Source organism: Mytilus galloprovincialis, chromosome 8 (genome assembly GCF_965363235.1).
Source record: "Mytilus galloprovincialis chromosome 8, xbMytGall1.hap1.1, whole genome shotgun sequence".
Classification (NCBI taxonomy): domain Eukaryota; kingdom Metazoa; phylum Mollusca; class Bivalvia; order Mytilida; family Mytilidae; genus Mytilus; species Mytilus galloprovincialis.
In genome coordinates this window covers 22,399,048-22,417,864 of record NC_134845.1, presented here as the reverse complement: position 1 = coordinate 22,417,864, position 18,817 = coordinate 22,399,048, and the positions used below count along the sequence as shown (strand labels likewise).

At 30.8% G+C, this 18,817-nt stretch overlaps 1 protein-coding gene across 1 annotated transcript; it reads right to left on the bottom strand.

Moving 5' to 3' along the window:
• Nucleotides 1-15,529: 15,529 nt before the first annotated feature.
• On the bottom strand, nt 15,530-17,467 carry LOC143043180 (uncharacterized). The gene is made up of 3 exons (XM_076215599.1): nt 17,399-17,467; nt 16,976-17,085; nt 15,530-15,861 (listed from the first exon to the last, which is right to left on the bottom strand). The coding sequence occupies exons 1-3, from the start codon at nt 17,463-17,465 to the stop codon at nt 15,544-15,546; spliced, it is 495 nt and encodes a 164-aa protein (XP_076071714.1). The 5' UTR covers nt 17,466-17,467; the 3' UTR covers nt 15,530-15,543.
• Nucleotides 17,468-18,817: the final 1,350 nt, after the last annotated feature.

Here is an 18,817-nt window from a genome sequence, read left to right as displayed (position 1 = left end):
CGAACTCGCTTAAAACATACGCCCCAAGTTATAAAAAAAGAGTTAAATCCCGTAAAATCTCTTTTATGATTCTATATCTACAAACCCACAGCAAACACAAGACAATAAAATAAAAAAAAAAAAGATGCAACAATTAAACAGTGAATAAGTAACGAATAAGTAACAGAGTAGCAGTCGATCGCTGAAACGGGTATATAAGCGTTAATATGCTTATTTCACCTCTAAGAACCAATAGTTACTAAGAGGGACAAGAAACAAAAATGAAACTTTGTTTTTTAAAGGTGCAACGTATAACTCACGTATTATAAGCGTATAAGGAACGAATAAGTAACAGGGTATCAGTCGAGCGCTGAAACGAGTACATACGCGCTAGCAGGGTTATTTTATCTCTAAGAACCCAAAGTTTCTACCAGAGACAAGAAGAAATTCAAATCTTTTTTTTTTAAATTGCAACGTATAACACACGTATAATAAGCCAATAATGAACGAATAAGTAACAGGGTATTAGTTGCACGCTGAAATGGGTACATACGCGTTAATAGGGTTATTGCACCTCTAGGAACCCATAGTTACTACGAGAGACAAGAAAAAAAATAAAGGTGCAACGTATACCAAACGTATTCAAAGCGAATGAGAAACGAATAAGTTAAAGGGTATCAGTCGAGCGGAGAAATGGGTACATACGCACTAAAAGGGTTACTTCACCTTTAAAAACACATACATTTTAGTAAACATCAGAGACACGAAAAAAAAAGTTTTTTTTTAAAGGAGCAACGTAAAATGAACGTTTCATTAGCGAATAAGAAACGAGTTAGTAACAGGGTATCTGTCGTGCGCTATTATTATCTTATTCGATTCACAGTGAATTATTTTGAATTGACAGCACACAAAAATACAGCAACAATTTATTGGTTACCAGTCAGCGGTCAAGTTTTTACCAACTTTTGAGGACAAAATGATATCGGAATCATTAGCACTATTAGATCAAGTAACGACACTGACCTTTTACAAAACATATGTAGCATCATTATTAATTTTATATATTGTCTTTTGGCTACATACGTCTTTTGATTTTGTTTGCCATGATTAAGTTGGTAATCGTTAATATTGCATATTCTGATTTTTTATGCATTTGGGTATTTATTTTTCCTAAGGTTTAATTTTGATTTTCAGTAATATGTCATGGTTCTCAGTTCCATTATTATTTAAGGTACACTGATTTTAGTGAGCTGCCATTTGCCCACTTTTAAGTAGTAGTATATAACATTCAAATGTATCCAACACTTCTTATTACAATCATCTGTCAATTAGTTATTATTTGTTTTAGCAATGGTACAATAGAACAGGTATGGATTGGTTTAAAGAGAAAGCATTCGAATGATATTTGGAAATGGGCGGACAATTCTGAATTAAACCAAACTACTGGTAAGCAACATTTCATTTCTTCGAACTGTTAACAATACAATAACTTATAATAAATATTTGTTAATCGTGATATAATTGCAATATTTTTATTTAAAATTGCAATTTAAAAGAATTCACAAGCATGTGGACGTTAACGCAATATTTTAGTATACAACTGTCGACTAAAACCCGAATACGTTCCCAATGACTAAAAAGTCATATATGTAACGAATGTAATTTAACATACAGCTGAATTTGATTGACAAATAGTGGAAAATCATTATACTTTCATCATTATTATCATTGATAATACGAAGCATTGAAAACATTTGCTTCTGCCTGACGGAAATGGAGAATTAATTCCATTGGATATGTTTTTTGGTGCTGAAATTTAAAAAAAATAAGGTTTGATACTTTTACTTACTTCGATCGCCTGAAAACAACAACCCCATGACGAAAATTGCATCCGGCGGTCTACATGTTAAAATTGCAAGTTAATTTTAAAGCTGGGTATTTTGTTCAGAGGAATATGTTTTTTAATTTGATTTTTTTATTGAATATGTTTTGTTGTTAAAATCTTAGTATAAGAATCAAATCGGCCGTTTAACACATTGAATATGGCACACAAAGTATATATTATGGTTTTGTAAGATGTTTTTGACTTAAAACACCTTTGTTCCACCGTCCTTGTTATGAACTATTACAGGAATAACTTAATGTAAATGTGAAAATGCATGATTAACCTATCTGCAGCACTACCCTGACAAACTCCTAATAACGCTGACCATAAACACTATTTCCACAAATGATGGCCCGACATGTCCATCATTATTTCTTAAAATTATTTAATACACAAGGTTTCAATCAAAACCTATTCCAGGGTGAAAGGAAATCATGAACGATTTAAGTGGTAAATTGAATAGTGTATAGGTAATGTGTCCAGGTCGGTGAAATTGCAATTTGACAGTAGGAAATGAATTGTTATAGCATTGACGATTGTTCTCTACTCATCCCTGTTAATTCAATTCACTCTGCAGTAATGTTACGTCAGTTTCGGAACAACGTGCGAACAAAGTATAATTGTATGTTCATCCGCACTCACCGTACTTGGTGTAAATTGCATTGAAATGTAATTAATTAAACTACACATTACATTACTTAAGTAATTAATAAAATTACACATTACATTTTATCATAATTTTTTTAAACAATATATATCATGTATATATATATATAACATATGCAAAATATTCATGTAAGCTTACAACACAGTTTTAGCATTGCAATTGATCATTATAAGTAGTTTTAAAGTTTTGTCCTTTAGTCTGTATCTCTCTGGTCTGAATATTTTGTTTTCGACAGGAGCTGATGTGGCAGGTATTGCTTGATCATAAGATATGTTGATAGAAAAGGGAAGGTGTTCGTATTGACTTGTTAATATATTAAGGGGCATTTTGACAACCCAGAATTGAAGCCATTTACTCAAACACAATATAAATAAGTAAAAAAATTAAAAATTAAACAGGTCTGCATGGTTTTTTTTTACTATATAATTATATTCAACAGTATGCTTGTCACAATAATGAAAACAATTTTAGTACAAACAATGTATATGATGTCTAAATATTAGCAATATTTCCTCATTAGATAAAAAAAAATGTAATAGTGATATTGTTCCTAGGCTGTTTTATTACATATTTTAATCTGATTAATTGCCATTTTTTTTTAAAGCTGATAATTTTTATTTTTTTAATCCTTTTGTGTAAGCTAATTTGACAAAATGATTTTGCATTACATTTTCATTTCATTACATGTAATTAAAAAAAAATGACATTCAATTACATGAAAAAATGTAATGCATTACCCTTAATTGCCATTACATTTTCAATTACTCCATCCCTGGCTCTCACCAAAACAACATCGGATATTAAACCAAAATGTGTTATTGTATGCAAAGTTAAGTAAAAAATCATATGAATAAGACATTTTGTGTATACGTAGTGTGTTTGTGTTTAGTGTCTGAGACAGGGGTGTGGAAATATTTGTTGTGAGTACTTGTCCCTGGGCAAGTAAAACTGTAAATTTTACTTGTCCGGAAAAAAAGTTACTTGCCCTGATGGTCCCAATAAATATTGTAGTATTTTATTGTTTAGTTAATATATGATTCTTAGCACTGTTTTGCATCCCAAACAAATCAGTGAAATCAATTGGTTTATATATAGGTGTAAAATTTTAGGAATGTTGGAAATGGGTTTATAACATCAATGGGACAGAAACTCAAAAGCAAACCAACTAAATGAAATGACATGTAAAGTTTTCAGTATTGTTTTTTAATGAAAAATTGTAGCCAGTAGGTACACTACATAATATACTAAATTTAGAGGACAGTGAGTCAAGAAATGGAAACTAAGTAATAGATTAACTAATTATTTCTAGCAATTAACTGACACACTTGTTTTGTTTTTTTTTTTGGTAGTTAAACACTTCTATTTACCACTTAGACAACACATAAGGTTGCCTTTGATCTATAAATAAGACAAAAACAAAACTTATTATCTGAATTTCTTTCCAAGGGATAATCTGATATTCACGATATCCGATATTCTCGCTTCCGTTTTTTTTTTTTTTTTACACCTTGACCATCTCCGATTGCGTTTCATGCTTTCGATTCGTCATTCTTTTTGTCTTGCTTGCCCGATGTTTTATTTTAAAAGTATTCATCAATCTGAATCTCGATTCAAAATCTTAAGAATTGAACAGGGGTGTGGAAATGCTATGCCCGACTCGCCCGACTCGTACATTTTAACACACGGACAAGTAATTATTTTTGTCTTGGTTGCCCGTGGACAAGTAAAATAATATACATGACAAACTTCAAATTCAGCAAAAATATAGGATTAATTTCAAAACGTATAAAGATGTTTAATTTATGTAAAAGAAACCAATAATCAGCGAATAAAAACATCAATGTTCATGACGATAAATATTACATAACTCCGGAAATAGATCGAATACCAAAATGAGTAAAAATAAGTATGCAAACCCGAGTCGCGTAATATTGCATTGGCTTTGTCCATTGACCCGGGATCGTCGATTATATTTTATCCACTATTCACCGGAAGTGTCAATTCTTAAGATTTTGAATCGAGATTCAGATTGATGAATACTTTTAAAATAAAACATCGGGCAAGCAAGACAAAAAGAATGACGAATCGAAAGCATGAAACGCAATCGGAGATGGTCAAGGTGTAAAAAAAAAAAAAAAACGGAAGCGAGAATATCGGATATCGTGAATATCAGATTATCCCTTGGAAAGAAATTCAGATAATAAGTTTTGTTTTTGTCTTATTTATAGATCAAAGGCAACCTTATGTGTTGTCTAAGTGGTAAATAGAAGTGTTTAACTACCAAAAAAAAAAAAACAAAACAAGTGTGTCAGTTAATTGCTAGAAATAATTAGTTAATCTATTACTTAGTTTCCATTTCTTGACTCACTGTCCTCTAAATTTAGTATATTATGTAGTGTACCTACTGGCTACAATTTTTCATTAAAAAACAATACTGAAAACTTTACATGTCATTTCATTTAGTTGGTTTGCTTTTGAGTTTCTGTCCCATTGATGTTATAAACCCATTTCCAACATTCCTAAAATTTTACACCTATATATAAACCAATTGATTTCACTGATTTGTTTGGGATGCAAAACAGTGCTAAGAATCATATATTAACTAAACAATAAAATACTACAATATTTATTGGGACCATCAGGGCAAGTAACTTTTTTTCCGGACAAGTAAAATTTACAGTTTTACTTGCCCAGGGACAAGTACTCACAACAAATATTTCCACACCCCTGAATTGACACTTCCGGTGAATAGTGGATAAAATATAATCGACGATCCCGGGTCAATGGACAAAGCCAATGCAATATTACGCGACTCGGGTTTGCATACTTATTTTTACTCATTTTGGTATTCGATCTATTTCCGGAGTTATGTAATATTTATCGTCATGAACATTGATGTTTTTATTCGCTGATTATTGGTTTCTTTTACATAAATTAAACATCTTTATACGTTTTGAAATTAATCCTATATTTTTGCTGAATTTGAAGTTTGTCATGTATATTATTTTACTTGTCCACGGGCAACCAAGACAAAAATAATTACTTGTCCGTGTGTTAAAATGTACGAGTCGGGCGAGTCGGGCATAGCATTTCCACACCCCTGTGAGAAAGGTAACAACCAAGACTGTGCAAGACTAAAGTTGGATAGCAACGTATATGATATAGAATGTACAAGAACATTTGTGACTATATGCCAACGAAGTGCAGATCTAGGTAAGCATGATATCAGATGTTGATAATAATACATTAGAAATAAATATTTGAAACAAGAGGATATTGAGAGCCAGTATTGCTCACCCGATAATACACATGCCACTATTTTCTTTATTTGCTTATTTGTAAGGATGTTTGCTATTCAGTTTCAAAATATTAAGCTTTAATGAATTGATAGAATATGAATAAAGTCACTACCAAAGTAGAAAAAAATCAAGGGTTTGTGTCCTTGTTTTCAAGATATAAGCCATTGGAAATTTTGCGGGAAATGATTCACTCTAAATTTTTCGTACAGTAAACATTACCTAATTTTTTCTGTCAAAAAGTATGGAAAATAACAAGGATTTAATCACATTTTTAAAGATGGTATTTTACACTACATGTGATAAAATTCTGAAAAGAAAAGTAGGAGTTAGTGGGCAATTATTTTCTATAGTTCTACATGAATAAAACCAGAGGTTTCCAAATATCTGTCAAAAATTTTAAATCAAAAGGAGCGAGCAATCTTAAGTAAAACTGTTGTTCCTATTTCTTTTGATACATTTTTGAGAAAAAAAAACTTCCTTTAAAGGCAACAAAACTCATATAAATTGTGGGACAGATTAGCTTTGCTGAGCATATCTGTAGACTATAATTTACTAATATTGTTTTTTTTTAATGGTGAAAACACGAATAGAATAATCATTTAGAAGAATAGTTTCTATAAAAACCGTTATGGAATTACCGTTTCACAAATGATATCGGATATGTTCCTTACGTCGTAACTACAATCCCCTTCCCTTTCATGAATGTGACCTACCGAATTAGACTATTTACCGGATTTGTAATAACATAAGCAACACGACGGGTGCCACATGTGGAGCAGGATCTGCTTACCCTTCCGGAGCACCTGAGATCACCCCTAGTTTTTGGTGGGGTTCGTGTCGTTTATTCGTTAGTTTTCTATGTTGTGTCATGTGTACTATTGTTTTTCTGTTTGTCTTTTTCATTTTTAGCCATGGCGTTGTCAATTTGTTTTAAATTTATGAGTTTGACTGTCCCTTTGGTATCTTTCGTCCCTCTTCTATAAAGATTCAATTAAAACTTTAGCCACGATGAATTATTTGCAGAACAGTTTTACATTTTCTGTCTATCTATCATTGTTTGTAAAATACCACATTTAAACTACATTTACTAACTTGTAGATATTATTACATTACAGATTGTTATTATATATTGTTGCTCTATATATATATTGTTGTATCTGAAAAAGGGGTTAACATTATCATTCAGGGCCAATAAATCCTAGAATACTATGTTTATTAACTGTTTCTTACTATCTTGTATAGTTTGTGCCGACACAAAAAAAACAACATCATATTTCAAGGGCAAGCACTTGAAAATTATTTCAGCCGTGTTGACTTACGCGTAAACCTTATTTTGCTAAACAGCTGCTCTTTGCAATTCCTCTTAACTAAGGATTTCTTAAACATTTATTAAAATAAACTTCTTTTAAATGTTACTACTTAATAGATATGTTGTTAGTTGACTACTTTGGTTAAGCATGACTTATTTGTAGATCTTATGTTGTTGAAGACATTTGTTTTTCTCAATTCTATAATAGTTTTTAAAAACGCAAAAATGAAGACAATACAAAATCTAACCAGGCTGATATCTCCTATTAGTGATTAATTGACGACTCTAACATGCTGACCTATTTGTATATGTTGTTTTGTATTTTTGTTTTTTAATTTCTGTTGATCATTTGTAGTTTGAGCACACACATGAGTAAATTATCTCCCAAGGGCTCCTACAAAGGGCTAACAGATCAATCGTCGAGATGGACTCATCTGTAGACATAATTGTTCTAGTAATTTTTACTCTGCATAACTTTGTCCATATCTGTTAACGTTATCAGAGAGTAACTAAAGATCGCGAATATTTTCAAATACAAAATAATATTTCAAGGTAAAAAAAACTCCAAAGTTGCCCTTTTGCGAAAAATATCACAACAAATAGACCTTAACCTGCTTATCAATTTAACCACATGCTAGATAGCTACTTTATTTTGTTTCAGATATTAGCCAACAAAAAACGTTGACATCTACCAAACATTAAATGTTCAGGGAGAATCACTATAAAATTAGATTTATTTTCTAAAAGTTTCAAAGAGATATACATTGACCAGATTATATTTTTTACATGGATTTTGTAACTGCTTTAGTCGATGATATATTATAACCCCTTTTATCCTTGTGTTATATTTCATCTTCAGGAGAGTGGTCATGTTTGTGACAGGAACAAATCTTCATATACAATTTATACTCTATATAGCATAAAAAAATATAAAGGTAATACCAGGAAACATTTAAATCTAGTATTATAAAATGGCCTTTAATGGAGAGAAATATTCGTAAAAGAAAAGACTGTTACCTGTTTTAGTTTGGTAAATATAAGCCAAACACTACATTTTATTCCTAATAATATATCATTTGACATCAATTGACGTTTAAACAGTATATGTTATAAAAATCAGTCGACCTCTTAGAAAATAAAATGCGTTAGTGAACAGTTATGCATACAAAAACAAATAAGAAAAAATGAGGAGACTCACTCTATTGAACCTATATTTTTTTCTCAACAGAAGTTCACATAAACCATGATTTATACGTATTATACTTAACAATTAAGTAAGATTTTAAAGTTAAAATCATCTCTCCCTAAATTTTTTATGTCGTAACTACAACCCCCTTCCCTTTTCATGAATGTGACCTACCAATTTATACTATTTACGGGTTTGTAATAACATGAAAAACACGATGGGTGCCACATGTGAAGCAAGATCTGCTTACCCCTCGTCGAGTTTTTGAGATCCCCTAGCTTTGGTGGTGTTCGTGTTGCTTAGTCTTTAGTTTTCTATATCTGTTTCTTGTGCACTATCATTTATCTGTTTTGCTTTTTCATTTTTAGCCATGGCGTTGTCAATTTTTTTTTCGATTTATGAGTTTGACTGTTCCTTTGGTAAAAAATTCCATTATATTGACAATGATGTATGAACATAACTAACAGACATAATAGGTAAAACTGTCAAAAATAGGATTACAACAGTCGACATTGTTTTATAATCTGAATCACTATAAAAACAAACAAATATATAACAAAAAAGCGAATATAGACAAAACATTTGAGCAATAATAAGAAAAACAAGAATATAAAAAATGACCATAGCACAATAACACGATGACGGTATGTATAAGAACAGAGACGTGTCTAATACATATCACCAAAATCAGACACAACAGTAAAAGAAATATTAATAAAGACAAAGAAAAGAATACGATAACACGTTATAAAGATGACACTCAACATTAGTACCAAGAATCTATACTTCAAGACCATCGTGTATTACTTGAGAAGTAAATACGGAATATTTATCAACTAGGTCTTGGAACCTTCCTGCGTTCTGTGGCATACCCCTGGTTTCTAAACTTTCCGCTCAGAACTTGGTGACGTTTTAAAAAGTCTCAATATGAGCTGCAAACTCTTGAATACCTAATAGAGATGATTCTAAAAATTACATGCAGTAATTGAGCTTTGCCGTAGACATGATACTTACAATGCTACGCAGGAATATATATATATCAATAATATTGAAACTAGAACAGGTATGGACAGCGAGAAGTCTGGACGGCGGCAAGTATGGACAGCGCCATCGATTTATTTACTTATCAATTTGATTAAGTAATTAATTTATAAAATTAAAAGTAAAGAAATGTGGTATTATAAGCAAACAAAACCCAACTGTACAATAAGGAGTTAAAAGGAATAAGATGTAAGCAATTGTAGAACAGTCTCGACAATTAGAAAAAAACCCATACCGTATAGTCGGTTATAACAGGGCCTATATTGAACAGTTCAATTCAACTTGTTTAGTTTATTTGATTATTCAATGTATTTTAACGCAATCAATTTATACAAATGCATTCAATTTATTCAATTCATGTGAGACATTAATACTTCATTTCATTGCATTGGTTGTTGATCTATCACACTTAAATTGTATATTTGTGTCATTGGATTGGCCTGGCACATGAACATATTGGTTGGTTAGCGCAAACGTATGTGCTCCTTGAAATTTGCAATCTGATAAATAATAAATTCAAAAACTCTTTTTATCATTCAAATGAATGTTTTGAGTATATAATTTAATTTAACGATCAATGCGAAGTGAAATTAAATATTTCTAACGTCCATCCAAACGGTATTATTATCGCCCCATATTCTTTACATTGTTTACAAAAAGAAGATCGAACAACGTCGTCTATCGAACAATAAACAACGTCAAGAACAACTACTGGAAGTCTTCATGACCAATCATATCAACGTATTTTTTAATATGCAAATCATATAAGATTTATACATCAATAAACTCTAGAAAAAAATGTGTTTACTCCTATGATGGAAGCATCTTCTCTTATCTCCTATTTTAGTTTTTGTCAGCAATAACTCTAAACCCCCATGTGTTACAACAACTATTGCAATTACATAAGGAGACCTGCGTATAAGTCATTGCTACCGCTTGTTGTTGTATGAAGGTATCATTAACGAGTAGTGTGGATACATTTTTACTCGTGCAGCACCAATTAGTTGGATTTCCTAAGTATGTGAATCACGAATACAATTTTCACCAATGTAAACATTGTTTATAGACTTGCATACAGGTATTAGCAAAACGACATCAATTATCAATAATTATAAAACATTCTCTAAACCCATGCAAATTGATAACCACGACAATAATCAAATTCATAGTAATTTTAATATATACAAAATAAACATAACTTTGGTTTAATGTCACTGATTGTTTTAACTAGCTACAAGAACACCAAAATCACGTCCATTTGCAATGTTGGATATAACAAAATACTTTTAAAAAAGGAAAACACTAAAATGATCATTTAAATGGTTATGATTTAGCTAATCAAGATGTATTCACTACCTGAAAATAAATCATATGCGAACACATATTTATATTCTTTATACTTATACCAGGCTTCATTAAATTAACCAAAAAGAATCTACAAACGATTTTCTTTCAAAGGTAAACATGTCACGTTACTAATACAGTAACTTAAAATGGACGAGATTAATATATCATGGTACAAAAGACTACAAACTGTTTCCAATGAAAAAAACCAACAACAATTCAATTCAGGCGTTATACATTTGTCGTGGCAATATATATGTATCTCTACAAGATCTAATTTTTGCGTACATATCTGTTATCGGTATTATTGTACACACATTTAAACTGTTTCACTCTTCCGTTTAGTATTGTTGTTTCTAGATACGATATCTATAAATATAGATTTATTATTGTCCATGGGGTGTAAATTTCTTCTGGCTTGTGTATAAATGTGTGCAACACCACGAAATATAATAACCATTAAAATGTTACTGTTTGCTAAATCCACAATCCACGGTTATTGCTTAAAAACGCTCTTTATGTCCAATTAATTTGTTAACTATATGCATTGTTCATTATATGATAAAAGGGAACCATTACAAGTTAAATGTACCGAATATATTCAAATTTCGTTTTTGATGTCCCTTTGGTATCTTTCGTCCCTCTTTTAGTCTTTATATGACTTATTAAGTGTTTTTATTTTTAAACCACATGGAATAGAATGAGCTTTACATTTGAAATATGTTTAATTTATGTTCTTGTTTCATTTTGAATAAAAAAAAAAAACTTCAGTTATTTTTTTCCATTATTATAATATTTATTATTTGATGCTTTATTTGTTTTGTTTTTTAATTTAGAAACAACATCTTATATTGACATTACGTCATCTCAGGAAATCACTTCCACAAACACAAAAACGTCGGAAGGCCCAACAACTACTGAAGCAGGTCTATTTGAAACAACCAGTGCATATGTATCGACCGAGACAGAAAAATTTGTTGATTCCTCGACTTCATATATAAGACAATTAGGTATAGTAGATTTTAAAACAAGAAGGAGTTTACAAAATTTTAAATTAGCATAAAATATGGATGTAATCTTTTTTCCGTATCCTCGTATGCACAAATCTTGAGATCAACCTAGGTTCCTATTGGGGTGCGTGCTGCTTGGTTCTTTCTTTTAAAATTAACTGTTTACACATTTTGCAAAATGTTTTGTCGACAGACGAATTCTTTTTACCAAAATATATGTATATCTACTCAAAATACTTTGTGCATCTATATCTGTTATCTGTATTGTTGTACACATATTTTACTTTGTTCACCCTTTGTTTGCCATGGTCTTTTATAGATACAGTAAAAATGAGAATGTAAATGGGGAATGTGTCAATGAGACAACAACCAGACCATCGAACAAACAACAGCAGAAGGTCACCAATCGGTCTTCAATGCAGCCAGAAACTCCCGCACCAGGAGGCGTGCTTCAGCTGGCCCCTAAACAAATATCTATACTAGTTTAGTGACAATAAACTCCGAATTATACACAAGAAACTAAAAATAAAAATCATACAAGACTAACAAAGGCCAGACGCTCCTGAATTGGGATAGACGCGAAAATGTGGCGGGGTTAAACAATGTTTTGAGATATCAACCTTCCCCTATACCTCTAGCCAATAATACAATACGCAGAGTAAAATATCTATTCACCTCGCCAAAAGTTAAGCAACACCTAAATGTTTTTGCTTCTGTTTAAAAAAAAATCAAATTTTGATACTTTGTTTTCATATATTTCGTTAATTTATTGTTAAACCACAGGTAAAAATTCAGATAAAAGATTTATTCCTAGGTAGCTTAAAAAAAAGTTTTCGAAAGCTACATAAAAGTTTTTTACTTCCAAGTTTAGTACAATGACATGTAACTGTTAACCGCAGACTATACTGTGCCAATTTACGTTCCCGTAGACCAGCCGAAAGACAATTGCTGACTCGTATGCATCGTCAAGCTCGACATCAGTGGTCACGTGTTCACCGCAATTGGACTTTGAGACAGTGGTGTCAAGTTCATTGGTCTGACGAGAGCAGGGTCTGCCTACTTAATATTGATTGGCGCATGCGCGTATTGCGTCCTCGTAATATAGCATACAAGAAACAGCATATCTTAGGAACTACAGCGTTTGGTGGTGGAGGTTTGACAGTTTAGGGATGCTTTTCATTCGGCTGCAAAATTGACATTTATGTCCTGGATATAAGACTATAGCCGGTCAAAAATAACGCAATAACATCTTCCGGGATATCCACTGCATGAAATGATTAGTTTAAGTAATCAATAAACTACTTGAAAATCAGTTGTAAGTTCCGAGTTTATTATTTTCCTGGTAGTTTATTGGTCAAGTAAACGCAATATTTAATAGTAGTTTACAAATGGTTTACTGGATGCAGTAAGTTCACGAATCGACAACTGATTTACTGTCCAGTATTTTTCAAATTTATTGAAGTTTAATAGACATACAACTTCAAATTTAATGTAGAGGATACATGTATAACATGATTTACTTCACATTAAAGTCAAAGATATTCCAAACAGAAAGCTGTTTACTCTGGTTTTAATTCTGATTAAACATCGAGTTGCAAATTTAATACAACAATAAACTTTCATTTAATGCAAATTGAAATCGGATTCAACTCCAAGTTTAAAGATTTAATGTGTGATATAACTAGATTTACTTCAAATTGAAACTCATTTTGACTCCATATGCTATAAACAAATATGTGTATTATTCGTGTTTGTTGCACTAAATATATGCCAATTGATCTGCAAATGCACTACAGAAAACAGTTTTCATCAATATATCACCAATAACAGTTCGTACAAACTCTATCATAATGCATGACATATTTGTTTATGGAAAAATTCGCCAGTATTACAAATGAACCCATAATTGTGCACTCTAAGTTGCCTCAACCAATAATTCGAATCAAAGACTCATGATTGCCTCAAAATATGAGATAATTACAGTGAGAGAAACAAGCTGTCTGTAATGGAGAATTCACTTTGCCTGACTAATTAAAGCGAAAACCTGAATAAAAAAACACAATTGTATAACGTATTAACTAAATTTATTCTTTATTTTCAATTTACAAATACATGACATATCAAAGAACTAACATTCCTTTCTATAATAATTTGAAAACAAGAACAATATCTGCATACATATTGAATTATACAACTCTAATTTTGTGCGTTTTTGATTTTTTTGTTATACTGAGCGGTTTTAAGGAACAATAAAACATACATAAAACATAACATTTAAATATAATAAATATTACGATATTTGAAGAATCCTATTGTTGTGGTTTGGGAACAGTATATCTAACATATATATGTTCCTGTTGTGGTGGATTCTATTTTATGACCTAATTGATCCTAATTTTAAACTAACAATTGTTTTAATAGAAAGAGTTAGTTCCCTTTGAATACAAAAGTTTGAGCTGAATAATGAAATCCAACGTAATTTGGAGGGTTTAAAAAGCACCTAATTATATGCAACCGGTTACCCCGTTCTAATAAAAAATAATAATTAAACGAAAATTATCATACTATGTTTTTATAAGAATCTAAATAATTATGAACGTATTTATAAAAATTTAAGTTAAACATGTTAAAACAAAACCTTCTAAATATACCGCTGCTGTACCGTAATTATATTTTATTTCATTACAACACCCGATATCCCAAAGTGAATGTTGTTTATTCTCTTCTTTTGATTTATTTTGATTTTTTGTAATTGCTAATTACTTCACTCTTAATCTTCACATATATAATTATATTCAAAATATCCATCTTATCACTTTTCAACTGACATAACTTGTAAACTAATAAGTGTAAATCATTCGTTTATATGAGTTTGTAACGTTTAAATAAGGTTACAATTAAAGCAAAATTCTGTTTATCTATGTCTGCACTTTAAACATACCTTCATGAAATTAAAAAAATTCTTCATTTTTTTTAAAGATACGAAAATCGTTCTTATTCTAACAAGAGTTGTTTCCCTTTTATTGTTCAATTGGTATAACGAATCACATAATATTATGTGTCCCTAGTCACGTACGTGCATGTGTATATGTTTAAAATATTATATTTGATTATGCTTGCTTGGACACCAATGAGCAAAATACACAATGAAGAGTTTCACAAAGACAAGGATTTTTAATGTAAAATCAGCTGTTGTCTACATGCATTGTATAATTGCTTACATAAGGATAGCAGATTCACTTTTATTACTACTACATGGCTTTTTCATATATTGTATAATCACGCACAAAAGAAACATTAAAAATATTGAAATTTAATTTATCCGAAGTTTCTTACTATTTCGAAGAATTTCCATTTTGTCTTAAACAATTTAATACTGTGTGTGTGCAAATACAATAAACTTCTTGTTTACGCAGGAGCACATCATATATTAAACAAAAACAACGTCCGTGATGTTAGGTTTCAAATCAAAAAGGTTATAATATTGTTTTGCCAATGATATGTTATTTATAATTTTGCCTATAACTACAGTATTGTTGTTTCAAGAAGCACTTTAAATTAACTATTTGTATCAAAACATCCTCCTACGACCCGCTTGTTGTTGTTGAAGACGGTATGCTGACATGAGGGTGTATTTTTTGTATAATTGTTCGCATCCATTTGATTTCGTGATGACTGAAATATGTAAACATAATAATTGAAAATTACCACGTTTTTCTTTGTTTTTGTAGCTTTGGACATTTAATTATGTAAAAATTAATAACAATTACATGTAGCAATTACTGCATTCCTAAAAATTATACATTTTAATCAATGACTTTTACTATCTAAACACCCATTCATGTCCTGGCACGACTTCTGGTTTTTTCCTTGAAGAAACTGCTCCAACCTTTCGAATATTATTCTGCCGTCTGCTTCTCTTGCTAAGTTTATTTTCGTGTTTCTGGTCTAGTTTTTTGACTAATTTGTCAAAATCGTCAGACCTCCAAGGCAGAGGTCTGACGATAAACGACCCTTCGTCTTCTGAATCGGTTTGTTCAGAAGACATATACTGTATCTCCATACTTGACATAACTGTTTCTTTTTGTTCTTTTGGCATGCTGGATTTTTCTTTTAATGCCTTTTTTCTGTTGTTTAATTTCTAAAAAAAGAATTAAGCTCTAATCAAAATTTCTTTAATATCATTTTGAATACATACAAATAGATTCTATATATGCATTAATAACTCTCTTCAATAAAGACATTATTATTTTCGTTATTTCTATAAACAATAACGTCCAGCAAAAACCAATCTAATTTCTTTTTGTATATAATTACACCTAATATAAGAAAGCCAGATTTTGATTGGTTGATAGCCAGTGTATTTTTCGCATATTCTAATATTTTTCCTCATTTCAAACGAATTTGCCTGTTTTTCATCACTGACGGTGAATTTGTCCGAAATACCATGGTATTTGTCATTTTTGGATATTCCTTTTTCACCCTCTCGAGCATCCTCCCTCAATAAAACTTGGATATGACGTTACATAAAAAAGCGAGCTAACGCGTATTAGTACATGTATAATTCCCACAGTTTTATGATAATTTCTTCTTAGCCTCAAAATTATACATAAACATGTTAATGAATTGTAGCTTTCAAGTTTAAAAATCAAAGAGTTTCATTCCAAATCTATACGGTGTAATTAAACAGATATATCATGTTATGTTCGGGTATTTGTGAAAAATACCAGTCTTGGGACCGAATTATTTCGCCTAGCGGCTCGGGAAATTTTGCAGTCCCTTGACTGGTATTTTCTGCAAATACCCCTCCATAACATGATATATCTGTCCAAAAGCGCCTGCAAAATGATGCAACTTAATTCTAGCATGCGATCCTATATCTGACGCCATAAGAAATAGTCGACATTTTATTGTAGCGTTACGGCCTCAACCCCTATGTATTTTACTAACCCTCTATGGATCCGTAGGGGGTCAGTAGCGAACCATATAACTTATAATAGAAAATAAATTAAGTTAAAAGGGGTCCTTAATCATTGTTAATTTAGAGTGATATAAGTATATAATAACAAATAAAGCTCCGCTCTAAATCCGTTGACTGTTATAATAGACTGTATATGCAGTTTGCAGAAAATTAAAATTGATGTATCAGAAATCTATATACCACTGCTTTTTTTTGGAACTAATACAGATTAAAGTAATCCAAGAATCGGGTTTTTTTTCCAAATTGTTTACCATATTAAAAAAACAGTTCTTACTCTTTTCAATCTGCTGTACACAGCCATTTTCTTGTTATGTTCTTCTTGTTTACCAGTCTCTTCTCTTCGTTTCTTTGCTTTGAACGATTCAAAATTTGTCTTTATTCCTTCTACAAAACAAAACTTCTACTTAATGCAATTCAAAATAATAATTAAACAAACGATTGCTTTTCTCGAATTGAGACTAAACCGTGTCAATTGGTAGTCCATTGTAGATTTTTTTGATGTGATATGATCGAAATGAAAATAAATCTACTAAAGTTACATGATATTATGCATTTGCTAGTAAGTGATTCGATAACACTAAAACTTGTTTATGATATGGAAACTATACAGCGTTTCAAAATATAATTGAAAGTTATCAGTACCGCAGAACTGCAATTTCGCCAATTTTTTAATTATTTATTTTTGTGTACTACAAACCTCTTACAACCCCCTCCACTTCGTCAGGATATTGACCTTTTACGAATTCAATGATGAAATCGGACATCTCTTTATTTTCTGCAGAATTATATCTGAAAAAAATTCATTTGAAAATTAATCTTACTGGACATTACAGCTGAACAAAGGAGATCATTTCTTAAGCAAGAGTGTAACAAATGTCGGTAAAATAATCAATGTGTGCTGAAAAGTTGTTTGAATCTGACTTGAAGTATGATAATTAAATAAACTTAATATATCTTGCAAACTTTTCATTTAAAATGACTTAAAAGTTCAGATTTAAACTCGAATTAGAGTTATGATAAAAGATTGGAAGTAGCTTAATGATCATGTTTTGCTTTAGTTTTTTAATTCAAAAAAAAAATATGTTTCAATGTCGTTAATCACAGATAATCGACCATAATCATTTCCGAAAACCGAATTGTTTACTGATAAATGTTGACACATACATAACTGATTAATTGCATGTAGATAAACCATGCGTTTTTTTTTTCAATTTCCAACGGAATTTTAAAATCATTTAATTATAAACATACTTAAGGATATTGCCAGCTTCGTTCTTTGTTTTCCAGATGAAATCCTTTTCAGTCATACCTTGCTGGAAACCACACCGTATTGATTGCTGAAAGGGAAAAGATACGCTCTTATGCATTTGAATGCATTTAATTGCATGCATAAAATAAAAAAAACTGAGAACTGAACAAATGCATATGTGTAGAAAGTCTCAAATTATACAAAAAAGTAAAATATATATACATAGAATTTCACGACTTCATTAATATTACGTTTTAATAAACACAACAACATGTATTCAAAGTTAGTAAAATGTCCCAGTTTTTGTACAATTAATACACAAATTGTAAGCGTGCAATATTTATGCGAATCTTTTGCCGACAACAATCATGTTCAACGCTTAGCTTTGTAATCCGTTGAAAAATAAAAATAAATGACAATTTGCTAAAAGTATTGAATTTTCATTTCGCAAACATAGTGCATATTGTTATGTTGCACTACATAAAAATAAAGATTGTATATATATATATATATAAGCTATCCCTTCCTTCATGCACAATGAATAATTACTTACTGCAATTTGTGCAGGGACGTTAATCTTTTGGCTTCCTTTTTTTGATGCATCTGTTTTTGAGTGTAGCATTTGAATCAAAATATCCACTTTCTTTTCAACATTACTTTGATTTTCTTGCACTTTTACCAGCTGTCTTTTCATTTTGATGACTTCACTTGTTAAAGTGTCAATCTAGAAGAAATACAAATAACTAAATCATTTGTAAAACATGAATTACAAAACTTAATGAAGTTTATCATTTAGGAAATAAAAAAGATACGTCATACATAAATATATACTGTATGTACCCCCCCCCCCCCCAAAAAAAAAAAACA